General features: G+C 37.7%; 1 protein-coding gene across 1 annotated transcript in view; it reads left to right on the top strand.

Moving 5' to 3' along the window:
• Nucleotides 1-1,592: 1,592 nt before the first annotated feature.
• SESTD1 (SEC14 and spectrin domain containing 1) overlaps nucleotides 1,593-17,745 on the top strand; it is a 51,166-nt gene continuing 35,013 nt past the window's right edge. Inside the window, exons 1-5 of the mRNA XM_084264389.1 lie at nucleotides 1,593-1,623; nucleotides 2,259-2,361; nucleotides 11,415-11,494; nucleotides 14,608-14,716; nucleotides 17,265-17,355. Of these exons, the coding sequence (XP_084120515.1) occupies nucleotides 11,440-11,494; nucleotides 14,608-14,716; nucleotides 17,265-17,355 (255 nt within the window). The 5' untranslated portion in view covers nucleotides 1,593-1,623; nucleotides 2,259-2,361; nucleotides 11,415-11,439. The remainder of the gene's footprint in view (nucleotides 1,624-2,258; nucleotides 2,362-11,414; nucleotides 11,495-14,607; nucleotides 14,717-17,264; nucleotides 17,356-17,745) is intronic.

The raw sequence follows: 17,745 nt of genomic DNA, 5'->3' as shown, positions 1-17,745 counted from the left end.
TGAGTTTTTATAGTCCTACTCCCATTGTCTATACCAAGCAGAAATTTACGGAATAGGAAAGGGGGGAAGTGAACCACAGATTAGAAATGAAGCCTAGTCAGAGAGGCCTAATGCTTGGAGGTAAGATGCTGATCATGTTTTCCTCTGTCAAGTAAAAAGCAAAACAAAAACCTTCACCAAAATTAGGGATGACAATGATGCTATTTTAGCAATAGATTTTAGGATTTTGCACAATTTTTTGCATCTTAGGTTGCTGCTTCAAGAACCCTGTAAAATTACCTCAGCCAACTATTTTTGCTGAAGTAGTATGCTAACAGTTGATATTTCGTGTGGTTTCGATGACCTGTAACATTAGTTTTCTTAGAAACAAAAGCTGAAAGAAGGAAATACATGTATCTTTAACGTTCTTACAAGAAACAGTGCTGTGATGTCTCGTGGACTTGCAGCCTGTAATTATAAATTGGCTGTGGCACTAACATTGCTTGGGAAAGCTTGCATCAATGGGAAACTTACGTGGTTTTGTTATTTTCCAGCAGCAGAATAAAGGAGTCAGGTGAAGTTGAACTTGGCTTCAGTTAGCTGCTGTTCGGGAGAGGTAGTAGGGAGGGGAAGTGAAGGCTTTTCTGGAAGAGACTTGATGGTGTACTTTGGTACAATGCCATATAACTGTCAAGAGTCCTTAGGAATGGGGTAGGAAGAGGAAGACCTTTATTGCCCAGGGATTATGTGTAGCTGTGGAAGTACAGAACATCTTCAATAGGTAACCTCTGATTAAGTAGACAAAGCCCTGGGCTCTTGTGTGGGTATGAAATGATGGTGCAGGACTTCTACCATGTCTCTGCTCAAGCTGTCTTGAGCAGTTGCTATTGATATATTTGTTACTGATCTATGGGTGTGTACTCTTGCCTCTTCTCCATCTTCTTGTGAAAGAGGTTGCTGTAATGACTGCTGCATCTGACTAACTGTAAAACCTGTGAAATGTCTTTAGCTTTGCCTACATAATACAGTATATACTAATTTTGAGACACTGGGGTTTTTTGATTGGTAGAATTTAATCAGTCAAAAGGTTTCATTCAAGTCTGGATGCTTACCTCCATTCTGCATCTTCTAATACAAATAGAGATTATTTACATCTTCTAATTTGCTATGATTTGCTTTTTTAATTTTATGGCAATAATTGACTGACTTTGTGGGGAATACCACCTTATTCTTTTTCACAAAAAATGCTAACACTGGTCTGTTTTCAATTTTGCCTAAAACTCTGTGTGGATTACCTCTGACTGAAAGCATACTACAAGGATTCTGGTTCTTGTTACTTTCCCCCTGCTTCCGGTGCTGCCTCAGGAGCATTGCCTGCTAATTATAAACAATGTTGATGTCTACCATATGTTTTGGTAGAAAAATACAGGATTCCTGCTGTCCCACTCAACTTGAATGCCTAGCTTACAAGTATTTGTGAATATATAATGGAAATGTTGGCTGCCCTGTTATGTTAAGTTTTATATTGAGTATTAATATCTAAAAATATGGTGAAATAACTTTTTTCATTTAAATCTGCAGAATCTCAAATCCAGAGCTCAGGCCTGTATCCCTAACAGACAGTGTTGTGTTCTAGTACCAATGGTGAGTAAGATCAATTTCTTCCAAAACCAAGGTCTTCAATATTGTCATGCAATACATTTGTTTCTTAGGAAGCTTTAACGCTGATGAATACATTACATAGAACAATATCTTTGGAATTGGTTTTGCCCAAACTTATTCAGGCTTTAACTTGTGTCTTCTCTAATTTAACTACTTTACCTCACTTCCATCTTGTGACTGTTAAAATCTTTAAAAGGTGCTATAAACATAACCAAAGCTGCTGATACTAAAGTTACATTAAAGTTTGACTTAGCTACACTGTAGTGCGGCTTGTCTTAACAGTGTCTCATGCAGTGTTTCACAGAGAGTGCTGTTTGCAAATGCATGAGGTGTTTATGCATAAGGCTAGAGATAGGTGAATTTTAATTTAGAGGGAGCTGTGGTTGTGTGTGAGAGTATGGCAAGTTTTTAAAAGCATTTGAGGTAGGTTGTTGCTGCTCATTGATAAATGTGCACAGAAGTGAGAGAGAACCTTGAGTGAGCAAATAGAAAAATGCACTGGCAAAGCTTTTCACTCTTTACTGAATGATAGTGTGATTTTGAGTGAGGATATCCTTACAGCAGACTCTAAACTCAACAAGGAAGCAAGTGGAAAGTCAATATATTTCCTGTTCTAGGTGAGAAGATGAGTTGCTTCCTTTCCAACAAGCTGAAGTTTGGATCACTGGGACATAAAGACCCCATTAAGAAGGAAATTACAGTAGTTAAGAGGAGATGAAGGTATGACTTAGAATTTCACAGAGTTGATGATTCAAAGGATTTAGATGTTGAGAATTCAGAGCCAAGCTAAACTCCTATGGCATTGGCGGAGTTGAATTTATGATGTGTTCTTAAAGAGATACCATGAAGGACAAATGTTGACCAGACCAAGTAAAGCCTTGCCTGCCTACCCCCTCCTCTCCTCTCCTCCCCCAAGAAAGAAGTTTTGGACAAATAAGCTAAAACAATTTGATGTTAACTTGACCTCTTGGTCACTAAGTTATATGAACAGCTGAATTTGGGAAAATAAATGGCCCTTGAGGGAAAGGGTCAGGATGGACATTACGTAGATGAAATGTGCCATGGCTTATCTACTTCTATGTGTTGGTAAAAGGGGTAGTTTGTTTCTAATCAGTATACTCTCAGCACGGCTTCTCTGTTTTCTCTCTGCTAGCATAGTGGTTACCCGTCTTTCATGTTGCATTCTAATTTGCCCCAGAATCATCACTGGAAAATGAGTGTTACATCTATGCAAGGTGCTTCCAGTGGCAGTTCAGAGAGCTCGATTTTATATGCTCTGAAGCATGTGACCGTTTATTTATGATCATAGAATGCTACATGCTTTATTTTGAAGGTGTGCTAGAGAGGGAGAGGTGCTATGGTCACTGCAGTGGTGGCTGTGACCAATTTGATTTGTGATTTGCAGCTGAAATGCTCAGAGCTTTTAATGAGCACAAAAAACAAAGACATTGTGCGAGTTAAAGGAAGATTTTTTTTTTTCTTGCACACTGTAATTCAAGGGCAGCATAGATAATTATTTTTTGCATGGCAGTACATTTATGCAATCCTGAAATATATTGAAACTTAAAAATGTGAATTAACAAGGTATTTCTGTATGAGATCTGATTATATTTCAGTCTCTTCTACTTTCATGTTTGATTAAGATTAGCACAGTTCTCAAATTACTTATTCCTTCAAAAGATATAAGTATCCTCATTGTGTCTACCTTGTGTGCTGTGCAGTTAGAGGGGGAGTGCCACTACCATATTTTTTTAAATAAGAGGAAGTTGTTCAGGATGTTTCAAGGTCAAAATCTTATTCTTGACCTGGTAGTTTTTTTTGGTTGGGTATCAAATCTGAAGTTTGACACTTGTAAAAGGCCTTTTGATTAGCCTCTTTTCTTCCTATGTTTTGTATCAATTTTCTCTGCCTAAAAAGGATGACTGCTTTTGTCTGCTATGCTTATGTCTATACACCCCATCCTACTTTTGCTCTCAAACAGTCCCTTGCCCTCTGCCACTCTACCTGGCTTTTTGTTTAGAAGAGCATTTGGGGTTTTTGCTTCCATTCCATTGTAATATCACTCTACTGAGCTGAGAAGTTCCTCTGACAGCTTGAACCGCATGCTCTTGTAACCCATGCCAAGTATGTGTATTGTTATGAGGTTGTAGATTGTTTTCTTATATAAATGTTATAAAAGGAACAAGAAGTTCTAATCTTGCACCCCAGAGGAAAGTTATTTTTCATTTGCTTCAGACTGCCAACAGTTGCACTCATCAGTGCAGCTGTTTGTCTTTTGACTTTGTCTTTTGAGTTGGCTGCTTATGGTCTGGAATCATCCAGCCTCTTTCCTCCTGCTGTTGTAGTTATTTTGTTTTTTGAAGTACTGAAAGCATCAGAGCTGTCTGTATTTTTCGTCACAAACTAGTTTTGGACAGTTCCTTTAGGAACTGGTGATAAGGTACTCGCTTTCCCTGGGTCATTCTTGCAAGCTTTTATGCCTTGCTTGGTTGGGCTGTTCTGGTGTGGTTTATTTTTTTAGGCTTTTTTTAGAAGAGGTAGCCAGAAGAATCAAAGACTCACAAGGTTGGAAGAGACCTTTGAAGATCATCAAGTCCATTCCCATCCTCTGCTAAACCATATCCCTAAGTACCTCATCTACCCTTTTTTTAAACACATCCAGGGAAAGTGACTCAACCACCTCCCTGGGCAGCCTGTTCCAGGCCCTGACAACTCTTTCAGTAAAAATTTTTTTCTAATATCCAATCTAAACCTGCCCTGGCACAGCTTCATGCCATTTCCCCTTGTTCTATCTCCTGTCACTTGGCTGAAGAGACTTATCGCCCACCGCTCTACAACCTCCTTTCAGGTAGTTGTAGGTGGTGATAAGGTCTCCCCTCAGCCTCCTCTTCTCCAAGCTAAACAGCCCCAGCTCCCTCAGCGGTTCCTCATACGATTTGCCCTTCAGCCCCTTCATCAGCCTGGTTGCCCTTCTCTGCACTTGCTCGAGGACTTCAATGTCCTTTTTATGGTGGGGAGCCCAGAACTGCACACAGTACTCGAGGTGTGGCCTCACCAATGCCGAGTACAGGGGCACAAGTACCTCCCTAGACCTACTGGCCACACACTGTTTTCGATACAAGCCAAAATGCCATTGGCCTTCTTGACTGCCTGGGCACACTGCTGGCTCATATTCAGCCTGCAGTCAACTAACACCCCCAGGTTCTTCTCTGCCTGACAGGTCTCCAGCCAGTCTCCCCCAAGCCTGTAGTGCTGCATGGGGTTGTTATGTCCCATGTGCAGCACTCTACACTTGGCCTTGTTAAACTTCATCCCGTTGGTCTCAGCCCATCGGTCCAGTCTGTTCAGATCCCTCCGAAGAGCCTCCCTACCCTCAGGCAGATCAACACTTCCTCCCAGCTTAGTGTCATCTGCAAACTTATACAGGGAGCATTTAATCCCTTCATCAAGGTCATTGATAAAGATGTTGAACAAGACTGGACCCAGGACTGAGCCCTGGGGGATGCTACTCGTGAGAAGAGGAGCACGTAATTTTATTCTACTATTCATATATTATTATTCTTCCCCCAACCAGTGTGTCAAAAACTTTCTGTGGGAGAATTTACAGTCTGTGTGATATCTTAGTTCTATGTGATTTTGTAGTAAAATTTTAGAAAGCCAAACCTGAGGTGGTGTGTATTTTCTTTCAAATGGATATTAGGGAAGCATAACAAGGAAGAGAAAATGTCTGTGCCATGCTCTGAACGTATCATTTCAATTGATTGCTATATATATAAAAATGTAGTGGAAGAAGCAACCTCCCCAGCTGCATCATTTTGGGTACTATGTGGTCACTTGATGCTGTGGAATGAGTTGGGACTGTACCAGTTGACTGCAACTTCTGCTGTTTTCTCTGCTTGTTGCAAGAGAAGGTATAAGGTAGATCAGTCTTCTGTTGCCTGTGGTAATATCCTCTACAACAAGGTTCTGCAAGTTGGTAAACATGGGATGCCTCTCTCAATGTGGCAGAAAAGGCAATGTGGAGATGTGTCCAGAACCCGTGACATTTTCTCTACTATTCTGGATTAAAGAAGCTGGAAAACTGCTGTAATTTAACATGTACCATATGTGTTTGGCTTGGCCTGAGGCTGGAAAGGGTAAAATACTCTAGCAAGCTGTCATTTTGTATGTCGAGTTGTAGAATCATTAGGGACTTGTGCATGTGTGCAAGACTGCTGCCTGTGGACATGGCCTTTGAACCCAGTGAAGTGCTACTCTTTGGGAGAGTGCTAATTGCTGCAGAGTATCCTGTGCTTGCCCTTCTTGTGTAAAAAGGCTGAGCTGTTGGTATTGTGTTTTGCAGCTGTACATGCAGATGATGTTGTGCATCCTGTTACATTGTTTCTGTGCTTGGTTCTCTTCCTTCTTTTCTTTCCCAGGACTCTTGCTTTATGTTTGAGGAAAAGCTCTAATGTTCTGTGAAATTAATAGTCAACTGAGATCAAAGTTAAAGCTGAAGAGCACAATGTCTCTCTTCTCAGATGGCATAACCTCTCTTACTCACTTGCGTTCTGTTTGCTGCTCAGTGTATTGCTCATCACCTTTTACCACTCACCTTTTGCCTCGCCTCTCAGAAAATACTGAGGGGATGAGGGTGGAAAATGACTATAGAAGATGGGTTAAATAGAGGGAATAGTTAAGACACCTCTTCTAAATTCTATTACTAACTTTAGTTAGAAGACAAAGTGTACAAGGTAAGCCTTGAACTTCTCCAGGTGAAAATAGGGCAGAAGAAATGGAGTTTTTCCAGGCTTTTCTGGTATCACTGTGCCAGTGTGCTTTTGGATCGTGACCTAGCAAACTGTTAACCCTAGGTTTAACAAAAAGTAGAGCACATTTTCAATCTGTCCATTCACCTGCTGTCACAAGTTGTTAGAGTACTAGCTGTGTATGTGTAATGGAACTGGCATTCTATGGTTGCATTTTGCTTTAAAATGAAACAAGCTTATGTACTGATGAAATCTGAGTTTGTTTTGGTTTCTTTAGTTTTAGTCCTTCAGTGTGAATTAACAGGTTATGGAAAATCAGGAATATTTTACTTGCCTACAACTTGAAAATCAGCCATAATATAAAGCCTAAGTGTGCCCTTTTCTATGGACAATTTTTACAGATAGTCAAAAAGAAAATGACTGAATGGTTGAAAAAACAAAGCCCTTGATTTGATCTTCCCAAACTATGTGGAGTTACATTTCTTCTGAGGTCTTAAAGGGCTCTAACATTGAAAATATATTAGTGCAGATCATGGTATGTAAAGAGTAAAAACCAAACAATGCATTTCGGTGTTCATCTGTCAGGTTTTATTGTTGTTCTGAAACTGTCCAGCTGAGTAACCTAGTTCCACGAGGTCTTTAATTGAAGACAATATAAACAAACAAATGCTTACAGCGATTTTTTGGGTTTTGGGTGGCTTTGATTTGCTTCTCAAGTTGTGGTGCATCAGCCCTGGAGACACCTTTCTTTGTATTCTTTGTGACACTTAGGATGTCATCTCTCCCACAGCTTTAATGTACCTTTGAAGGAAGGTGAAACAGTAATCTACATAGATAATTGTGATACTCAGCTTTCTTTCTCTCTTGGACATGGATTTTATTTCTCTGTGGGACAGATGAACTCTAAGTTCATCATACACTGATCCAAAAAAGTGTGGAGTAGCTTTGTGGGTTGAAGTTAAAATCTGAAAAAACTTTCATTCTGGCTTCAGGGAGCAAAGGTGTTAACTTTGACTTTTGAACTGCAGACCTTCAATTTTAAGAGCCAAAAAATGTCATCCACATCCCATTACACGCACCCCCACCCAGCCCCTCAGTATTTCAGAATGTCTGTTGTTTGTGCTATTGTTTGTGCCTGAACTTGCAAGCTGCTACAGTTTTGAATGTAGCTGCCCATCTGCTTGGTTATTTATAGGCAGATCTATGGAGTTCCTTCTAATCTCTCAAGTCTTCAAAAACATTAATGAATTAAACATCACAATACTCTTGTAAAAAGGGAATTAATATGTAACATCTCAGTTTTACAGATGGAGAGACTGAATGAAGACTGAGAGGGATACATATGGCTTTCAGCAAGTCATTTTTGTTTCATAGCAGAACAAGGAATAGAAACCAGATTTTTTTTTTTTCCCCTGACTTTTAGCTCTGTGTTTAACAGACCAGCTCGCTTGCTCCATACCTGATGAGGGAATGAAGAAAAGTATTCATTCTTTGAAATATGCAAGAGATGCTTGTGCAACAGACCAACCCATTTAAAGGCCTGGCACCATGTACTGAGAGTATCCAATGTTTCAGATCTAACAGGTTTGAGTTAACATGTTCATATTCTCATTGAGCCTGAACTCATTTTGTTTGTTGAAGCTGTTAACCAGTGGTTCTCGCTGGGCTGCTTACAAAGAAAATACCTGTTAATTGCAGAGCAGCTTCTCTCTAACCTCTTCAAGGCACCTTACTTCCAGTCATCTAGTGAGTGCCAGTCTGTCAGCTTCTCCCTCTGCCATCTCCATTCAGTAGACTTTTTAAATGGATTTAAACAGTGTCTGGACATTGATCCTCATTTAGTTTTCTTCTTAGGTGAGACTGAAGATGGGTAGCAGACAATGCAGGTGATATTCTTCGTTCATCATGAATTACACACTTTATTGATGAATTACATTTATTTTGTGTGTAGGTTTTGTGGATTTGGTGGTTGCCTTTTTTAAAAACAAGTTTATAGAATTTTAAGTGTGCTGGGTAAACTATGTTTTTCAGTTTTTGCAAAGTTTTATGATTTGATTTCGCATTGGCATGCAGTCTGAAATATTGGTTGCTTCTATCTGTTCTGTAAACTTTTTTTTATCATTTGCTACCTGCCTTCCACATCTTCCCCCTAATGTATACCTATTTCAATTCAGTTTGTATTTAAGAGAATTTTCTCCACAAGTAATATTAGTTTCTGTTTGCGTGGGGGGAAAAAGAGTTGGAAGAGTTTTCCTGTTTCACTGAAACACCTTTCAAATATTTATATTTTAAATACAAATGTTATGTGGATTTAGTCATGACACTTGTCTGTGGAAATCTTCAAAAGAATGAACACTTAGTTGGAGACTGGTGTTGCTGTATTGATTTAAAGTTCCAACCCCCCAGGTTATTTCTAAACAAGCTCAGTGAGGTTTTTCATTGTAGTTTTTATCTAGTGCATTTCCTGCATGCACAGGTTTTATAATTTGGCATATGGTATTTCAGTTGGCAAGTAGATTCCAGGTGGGCATGCAGCACTCTGGATTGTTTCTGAAATTCAGCAAACAGATTTAACCTCTTTAACTTGTTTCATAGATGTAAAATTTGAGCATATACAAATTGTCTTTGTTTTGGAAGTGACAGAATGCAACTGGTTGCAGTAGTATACTTTCCTCAAGTGAAATCTGTTTTCTTCAGTGTTCTTGTTTTCCTTCTATAGCTCTTTTCTACTTAATGACTCCAAATATCTCCTTTTTTTTTTTCAAATTGATGAATATACACTAGATGTCTTTCAGCTAAATAATGGAAAAACATTGAGCAAAACATTCTTTCTTCATACTAAATTGAGAACTTGATGGCCAGTTTGAGCTAGCCAATTAATTGGTCTTCCTTAGAACACGTTAAAAAGACTTCACATTTTATTTGTAGGTCTAAATATACATACCTGCTTTTTAGCAGTATGCCTTTTTAAACGCCTGTGACAGCTCCCAGTGTAAAGTAGACACCAGCTCTCTTGAAATTGTTTCACTTTCTAACATGAAAAAAAAAAAGACGTTTAGTTTAAATCATCATGATGTTCTCTGGAGTGTTAGAGAGAGGGGGATATGAAACCTTATTTTTAAACCTAAAGATTTCTTTCTGCTATGTTCTGATAGCCTGCTCCGGTGAGAGGTACTTTCTAGATGTAGCACATCAAAGCTCTCGCATAAGAGAGGTAATTGAAAACTCTAGGTTCTGGAACAAAGGCTAGGTGTTTGAAATTGTTCTGACTCACCTCCCTCCTCTCTAAATGAGCAGAATGCTTCCTTTGCTTTCAGGAAATAGTGAACAAAAGAACTATTTTGATCCATGGACAGTGCTGCCACTGTGGCAGAAAGCCAGGCAGTTTTATATAAAATCATTCTTTTCAAAACAACAGAGAAACGTGCTCCCTAGAGTCAATAAGTTGATGCAAACTTCTGTTCATATGTGAAAATATGAGGATAATGAAGTGTGTCTAGGTTTGGACTTTATTAATTGATTATAATAAAGAGCCATTTGTAATAATTTTGAAATGTAACTTGGAGGGAGGTGGGGGAAATCACTGAGGCATGTGTTCCACGTCTTAACTTTAGCAGTATTTATTTGCTCTTAAATAGCTTAGGCGGGTTGTTTTGAGCATAGTGGTTGGGGGACAAGAATGACTGAGTCTTGAGTTTTGTGTTTTATGCAATATATAACCAACAAGCTTGCATGAAGCATGCAGGAAGCTTTCAGGTGCTTATTTGAGTAAGTGCTCGAACTACAAGCTGTCTTGGGACTCAGTTTCCTGAAAGAAGTGAAACATGCCTTTTTACTTCAGCAATATATGCAATGTCTGTTTTATGTAAGTGACAAAAATGACACTTAAACATGGACATTTTGTGATAAAGGGTGGGAAAGAACATTGTGAAGCATTACACATTGGAGCAGGGAGGGGACAGTAGAGTTATTTGTTTCATAATAAAAATCATTATTCTGCTTTTTTGTTTTTAGTGGAGGTCATTGTTTTAACAAAAGGAATAGCTGTTCTATTTTACTTATGTTTGGAGATCTTGGGTATTTTTTTTTTCTCCTAGATAATATATAGTTTTGATTTGGTTAACTTTTTCCCCCTGCCCCCAAGGAAGAAAATGTTCTATTTGTGTGCATGAATGCTGAAGCCACCAGATAGAGAACTCCAGATTGCATTCTGCAGCACTGTGCCTGGATTTAGATGGGGGGGGAAATACCAACTTTTTTTTAAACTAGATGCTGGTGTGTGTATATTGAATGATGTATTTCAGTGCAGCTGTAGGGGTTTTTGTTATGGATTGATTTGGCAAGTGTTAACTCAAAAAGACTTATGAACAGATGCCAGTTGCTACTTTGTGTAGGCTGGAAGAGGAGGTTGCAGTTCAAGCATCCTGTTGGTTGTCAGTGAAACACAGAAGCTTAATCATAGTAAATTGCAGTTCATAATGCAATAAAAATGGGATGAGGGTAAGAAGGGATTTGGAAACGGGGAGCAGGTTAGCGTGCTTATTCTGGCTGTTGGATGTGTTCCTTTAACTGAAGACCTGGTAATGGCAGTGTCCTGACATAAATGCAGCATAATGTATTTAAATAAATATTGTATTTATGGTGATATGAGACAGACTATGCAGAAGTGTAATTTTATTTACACCTATGTCTGAATGAGCAAATGTGATCTGCCTGTAAATTAGTTGTAGTTCAATGGAGGTGGGAGACAGATCTTTTGTATACGTCTTGTGTCCTGGGTTGAGATTTTGCTTTGAGGCTTTTGTTGTTTATTTGTTGTTATGATGAGGAGGAAGAAATCTTTAATTCAAGATTTACATGGGAAAATGCATATGGTGGTTTTTCTTCGGCTTTTACAATACTTTGGATTTTGATTAGTGTTTTGTGTCTTTCAGTAGTACAAAAGTGTTTTGGCCAGTGCTCATTCTAATGAGACGTTGGAATTGATTTCCTGTGCTTGACAGCTTTTAACTTCTTGTGTTTCAGAGCTGTGGAAATTATATGAAGTAGAATGGAAGCTTCAGTAATATTACCCATTCTGAAGAAAAAATTGGCTTTTCTTTCAGGTACAGTTTCTGTTTTTCTCACTTGGTTCCTCCCTGTGTAATTTGAATGTGATTTTTAGGTTGGTTACTTTATATGTAACAGAAATACGTTGGTGGTTAGTGCTTAGTTGTATTTCAAAAGGCTTTCTGAAACTTCTAATCTAGTAGCCAAGCTATTGCTGTTGGCATTTAGTGCTTGTTTTTGCTGGAGCTTGTAACTCAACCCACACAAGTTGATGACACGAGGTTTTAGTCCATATATAAAACAATGTTTTAGCAGATATCTGAGAATAATTCTTCTGTTTGTTTTTAATGTGGTTTTAGAAAAGCAGAGTGAATGTTTCCAAAATTTGCTTGAGAAGTTTTTTCCTTCCTTTTCACCCCATCTTTTCTCTAACACAGAAATGGATGGAAGCACAGTTAGCCATGCATTGCTATGTTTTGATTATTGCCCAGTATTTAATTCAGGCAAGGCCTGAATTATTACCACATTTACTAAAACTTTCTGAATCTCTCCCTTCTCCGTATGCCAGAGGAAAACAAAAGGGAGCACTTAAAATAATGAATGACATTCTCTTGCTGATTTCACTGTTGTCATAGATAGCTGTTTTAGTTCTTGGTGATTGTGTTTGTTTACTCTAGGGTAGGTAAGATTTGTAGGACAGTTCTCACCTTGACAAATTGACTGGTGCTCCCATAAATAAATACTCTTCTGGCTTAGTTTATTTTAGCTAGTCTATTTTAGCCTGCTCCAGTGACTTGAGAAGTGAAACCTGTTGCTTTTGATGGTGACTTTTTTTGTTTGTTTTTTTTTTTCTGATTTCCTCACTGTCCCCAGAAATTGCAAATCAAACAATTCTGTTTAAAAACAAATACCCCTCCACCCCAAACTCAAATGATATTAAAGCCTGGGACAGTGAGCCATTTCTTCTGTAGTAATAGCAGATCCATGCTATGATGGTTATTCAGCATTATACTGAAAGGGAATCTCTCATTAACTAGAGTGCATTTTCAATTTGTTATTAAAGCTGCTTGATCCATTTTGAAATATAGATGTTATTAGCGGAAAGTAATTTGTTGAGTGCTGGTTTTAAATGCTAAGAAGCTTTTTGAACCTACATATTTCTAAGTAGTTTTGACCTTTTTGGAATTGTGTAGAATTAATGGATGTTTTAATGAATGGTAAAGATTCTTCAGTATATCTAAAGGAACCTAGCGAAGGAATCAGTCTCTTTAAACAACTTTATTCCATATAGTTTAATTATAAAAAAAATTAAAAACTAATAAACAGGAAACTCTTATTTTAGGTGAATGTTCCTCGGTGTTTATATGTTGAAGTCTTGTAATTTTTTGTTAAATGATTACAAATAATGTTGGCCTTGCCTTCTTCTGGAAGCAAAACAGAGCAGTTTCTAATGGAGCAGTGGCTCCTCAAATTTGGAATCCATGGTTGTGTAGGTTCCATGTTAGTAGACCATTACGAGGGGGAAGCTACTGATTGAGCAAACAACCCTGAACCACTACTTTGGTGCAAAATGAATTTATAAAATTTTTTTTGGTGATGATCCTACTTGCTTAAATTTGTTTTCAGTTTATAAACTACACCACTTCTGACTTACATCACACATCAAGTTAATTTCCACTGATTTTATTTTCCAGGTTTAATCTAACCCTAAGAACTCAACCTGAGTCTAGTGCTTTTTTGTTAGACAAAGTAGTGTTTGCTGCATCTAAAATCATAATGTGATTTAGTTTAATCTCTCTAAACATACTCTGAAGGTGGTGGTAAATATCTATAGAATCTTCTGTTTTTAGAAAGGCGTTACATGCAAGCAAGATCAAAGAACAACTTACTTTATTGTTTAATTAAATACTTTTTGTTTAGTGTGTGAATATTGGAAAATGTTACACTACATCCATGAGAGCCATCACTTTTTAACTGGTAACTTTAGGGAATACTCCTTTAATGCCTGATTCAGGTTTTGGTTTTTTCAGTATTTCTTTTAAAAATACAATTTTGAGTTTAAAATTATTATTAGATGGATAAATATACATCAGTTATCTTTTATGTAAAGGAGTCCCATCAGTTTTCACCGAGGAAAAGAATCGGTGATAACTCCTACCTTGTTCTCTCTTTGTGCTGTGGCAGGTTGACAGAGTATTTACCTGATCTGTATATATTTCAGTGCAAGAAAGCTGCACAAAAATCCCAGTGCAGGCAGAACACAGATGTTTGAATCTTTTCTAGTAGTGTTTACAAGGTGGGGGAAAAAACTGTCAGTTGTTATACAAGATGACTTGTCAAGAATCTGAGTAATTCAGGTAATTAGTGTGCTCTTTTGTGAAATGTCAAGGTATTACAGCTTTTGGGTTTGCTTTGTGGTTTTCCAGTCAGGTCAGCAAATTGTGTTTAAATCCAGGTATAAAAGTGAGATTTTTCTGTTTATCTAACATCTTGTATGAGTGGACTTCAGGTGTCGATTCTAAGATTTCATTAGTTAGATCCTGTTCAACACTGGAGTGATTTGAAAATGCGTATGAAAAGTAAAGCAACTGGTTAGAAAAATTTGTCTTAATTGTGAGGTGACTGCTCTGTGTTTTTGTAAACTGATCTGAAAGTCTTCTGTGTTTGAAAGAACAACCAGTTTAGAGTCTGTGCTATGGGCAGTCTGTGTGGTCTAAGATCCTCCTTTGTGTAGTCAATGTTTCTAGGTGTTATGTTCCAGTGGGAGCTGCTGGGTATATGCTCACCTTAAAAGATGACCAGGTTTCTGACAGGCTGATAGTGTAGAAGGCTTAGGAGGTATCTTACTTAAATGTAATCTAGATATGGAAAAAAAAAAAAAGCTTCTGGAGAAGTTACTTTGTTTGTTTTTCTTGACAGTCCTAGTTGAAAGACTGACAGGTACGGATGTGATCTATGCTGTGAAGGTGATGCCTTAAATGTCAATGTGAGGAGTGAATCCTCATAACTGAGAGGCGAAGCATCAGTTGTCATTTTCACAGAAACTTTAAAGACTACTTTTATGATGTATTTTGAGATGGTGTAACTGAAAAGTGTTTCTTTTACCTTGAAGCCATCACAATACCGTGCTAATGATTTTTTTCTTCCCTGCCCCCACCCCCCTGAACAGGAGGGAAGGACAGAAGAAGTGGCCTCATTCTGACAATTCCATTATGCCTTGAACAGACGAGTATGGATGAGCTGAGTGTCACACTAGACTACCTTCTAAGTATCCCAAGGTGATTTTAAAGGCGTTCGCAGGACTTCCTTTTTTCTTTCCAGTGGTGGAAGGGATTTTTTTTAATGTTTGGGGTTTCTTGAAAAAAAAAAACAGGATTAGAAATGTACGTTCCAATAAACTAAGGGATATATATTAAGGCTTGCATATGTCCTTTTATTATGTATCTGTGGCTCTGGGGTTTTTTTGCTTTCTGTATTTCCTCACTCCTTTCTCAGTGTATCTTTGGTAATGTCTTTTTAATGATAATGCTGTTAAATTGTTAATTAATGAGGCATTCCAGTGAAATTCCTAAGCTTACAAAGGTAGCACTTCCCAAAGTAAAAAAGCTTCATCCTCTTCCTTTGCTATGTGCCTAATCTTTGTAGCTTGTAGTGCTTAAGTTTGCACTGAGCCTAAAAAGACATGAAGTCTTAACTGATGTTAGTGACCAATTCAGAGGTTTAAAGTTAAGGTACTGCTTGAATGTGCTGAATGATGACTTGAGTGTCCTTCTCCAAGATCTGTAAAATAATAGTTTATTAAGCTCTGTGCCTGTGACCTTGCATTTTTATAGTGACAGTTCTTGGTTCTAGCACAGTCAGCCGTGGTTTTTTTTTAAGATTTGCTGATTGATCTTTCTCATAGCTTTGTTTTGTTTTCTTGAGCCACTGATACAAAAAGGAAAAACTCCTCAGATAAATGCTTGCTTTTGTATGCTTTTAAGTTCATCTTCTGTAAAGAGAGGAACAATGGCATAACTAAAGACTTATTTGCAATAAGTATAAATGTTTTTAAAGCACAATTAAATGATCCATTTTTTTTCTTGTAGTTAATACTGTTTATAAAAAAATCTGTTTGAGGAGAGAGAATAGGAGTATATTGGACAACACTTTAGTTGTGGAAATTTCAGGGTCTTTCATATAGTCCTTTGAAGTGATTAAAATCCCAAATGGTCATCTCCTTGACTTAAAGACTTGGCACTGTTTGCAGCACAGATGTAGGTATTGTTGTTCTAGCAAGCATTAATTGTTCTGCAGTCTCACCTTGATTTATGTTTTTACATATATTAGTGTAAAAATAACTGCCCGGAAATTTAAAATCCAAGTGTTTTTTCTACAAACAGGGAAATCTGTTTGAAAACCAAGTTCAGTGTTACTAAATCTAATGTTCTGTTTGTCAGTCCTGGAAAAAGTGACCTCCCTTTTATGGCAGCAGCATGGAAAAATCATTGTCACTTTTGTTTGCATGCTGGTTTTTAGTGGGAAATGTGAACTTTTTGGCATAAGTGCCTGTTCTTTGGTTGCTTTTTGTTCTGGAAAGAGTTGCTGAACAGTTTAAAAAAGGGAGGGGCTTGGGGAGGCCTGTTGTTCCATACTCAGATAGCTGTCCAAGTGTTATATTTTTCTCCAACTTCTATGTGTAAGGTAACCGAATATGTTTGGCTTGAGTTCCACATGCCAAATATTGCACCTACCTGTTTTGAAATATGCCTTCTAGTGTTGATGTGTTGCTGTGTACAATATTTGAGAGGTGCAAGTAATGGATAAAATTTCTTTGGGGTCTATGGGGAGAGTGTGTGTGTGTGTGTGTAAAGCTTTGTCAGATGACCTCAAATACTGAAGTCTGCTGCTTCTGCTGTATTGTCTGTGTTGTAGAATGAATCAAGTATGTTTTTTGTTTTAAACTTTCATATAAGCTTGTGTGTTTGAATGCTGACTGAACTTTTCAGAAGAGGTAGCACACTTCTGAGTTCAGTTGTTTAGGTGGGGTGTTTTTTTTGTTTTTTAGTAAGTCTAGTAGTAGAGAATTAGAGATTCTGACGCTGCTATGTTCCAGTGAGCCTAAGTAAGCTATTTCTCAAGATGCTATAGTGATATTATTCATCTTGTTCTTAGAAGTAGCAGTGTTGTGACTTTTGAGTTCATTCTGACTAAACATTGAATGCACAAAGCCTAGAATGGTCAGAGGGCTTCCAGTAAAATTGTGTATTTGATCTTAGACGTTTCTTAAAACCAAAAGTATATATGGTTTGGCAGCCAACTTCTAACTTATTTTTTCTTAAACTAGTAAGATGCCTTTTCCCCCTTTTCTAAATGCGAAGATAATTTTATCTTCCACCCATAGCTGATGAAGCTCAACTTAAACATGAAATGATTAAAAGTTACACTTCAAGTTGTGAAGCAGGGCATGTACTGTTACATGCAAGTTGCTGCTTTGTAAGATGAGCAGATGAAGGGGTAGCTTTGTCATGTAGCTGCAAATTTGGGCACTAAAGATTACATAATGCTTTTCTACATATAAATGTCTGGGGTTTTTATTACTTATAACCTAGCTGTACGCAAAAATGTCTGCCTAAGGGTATCTAATGTGGTGACTAATGCTGAAATCGTGGGCTTGATTCCGCAGTAAATTCGAAAACTATTTCTAAACTTAAGGTTTTTAAGACAGTGTCTTTATAAGTAAAAAAGTACATAGTCGTATTTTTCAGTAGAGCTGAAATTCAGAGTCATTGTGATATGACACTTGTTCATGAATTTTATTTTTTCTAAGTGTTTTTCTTCTTTTAGTGAGAAGTGTAAAGCTAGAGGATTTACTGTGATAGTGGATGGCAGAAAATCTCAATGGAATGTGGTGAAGACGGTTGTGTTAATGCTACAGGTAAATTTATATATCCGTAGCTGACTGATAAACTTTATAAATGTGAACCAAACAGATGTGTTACTGTGGAGGCAGTAACTTCTTCATTGAGAAATAGATAATTTTATGGCCTTTTAAAATACCAAAATATGGCTCTGCAAGAGTTCTGTGCAGGAAGAAACCTGAAAAGCAGATGATAACTCTCACTTAAGTGAGGGACAAATTCATTACATGCTGTGAACACATAATTGTAGACCTTTTTCTAAAACAGTTTTAGTTTTAAAAAAAGAGCAATAGGCCCTGGCATCGACAATTGTGGGTAGTAGGAATATCTGCAGGGGAGCAGTTCACACTGAATGCAACCAAGCAGGTACTCTGATGCAGCATGCTGTACTACTTGCTTTCCATTAC

Source organism: Gallinula chloropus (assembly GCF_964237585.1).
Source record: "Gallinula chloropus genome assembly, chromosome: 5".
NCBI lineage: Eukaryota > Metazoa > Chordata > Aves > Gruiformes > Rallidae > Gallinula > Gallinula chloropus.
This window is presented reverse-complemented; position numbering and strand designations above follow the sequence as displayed.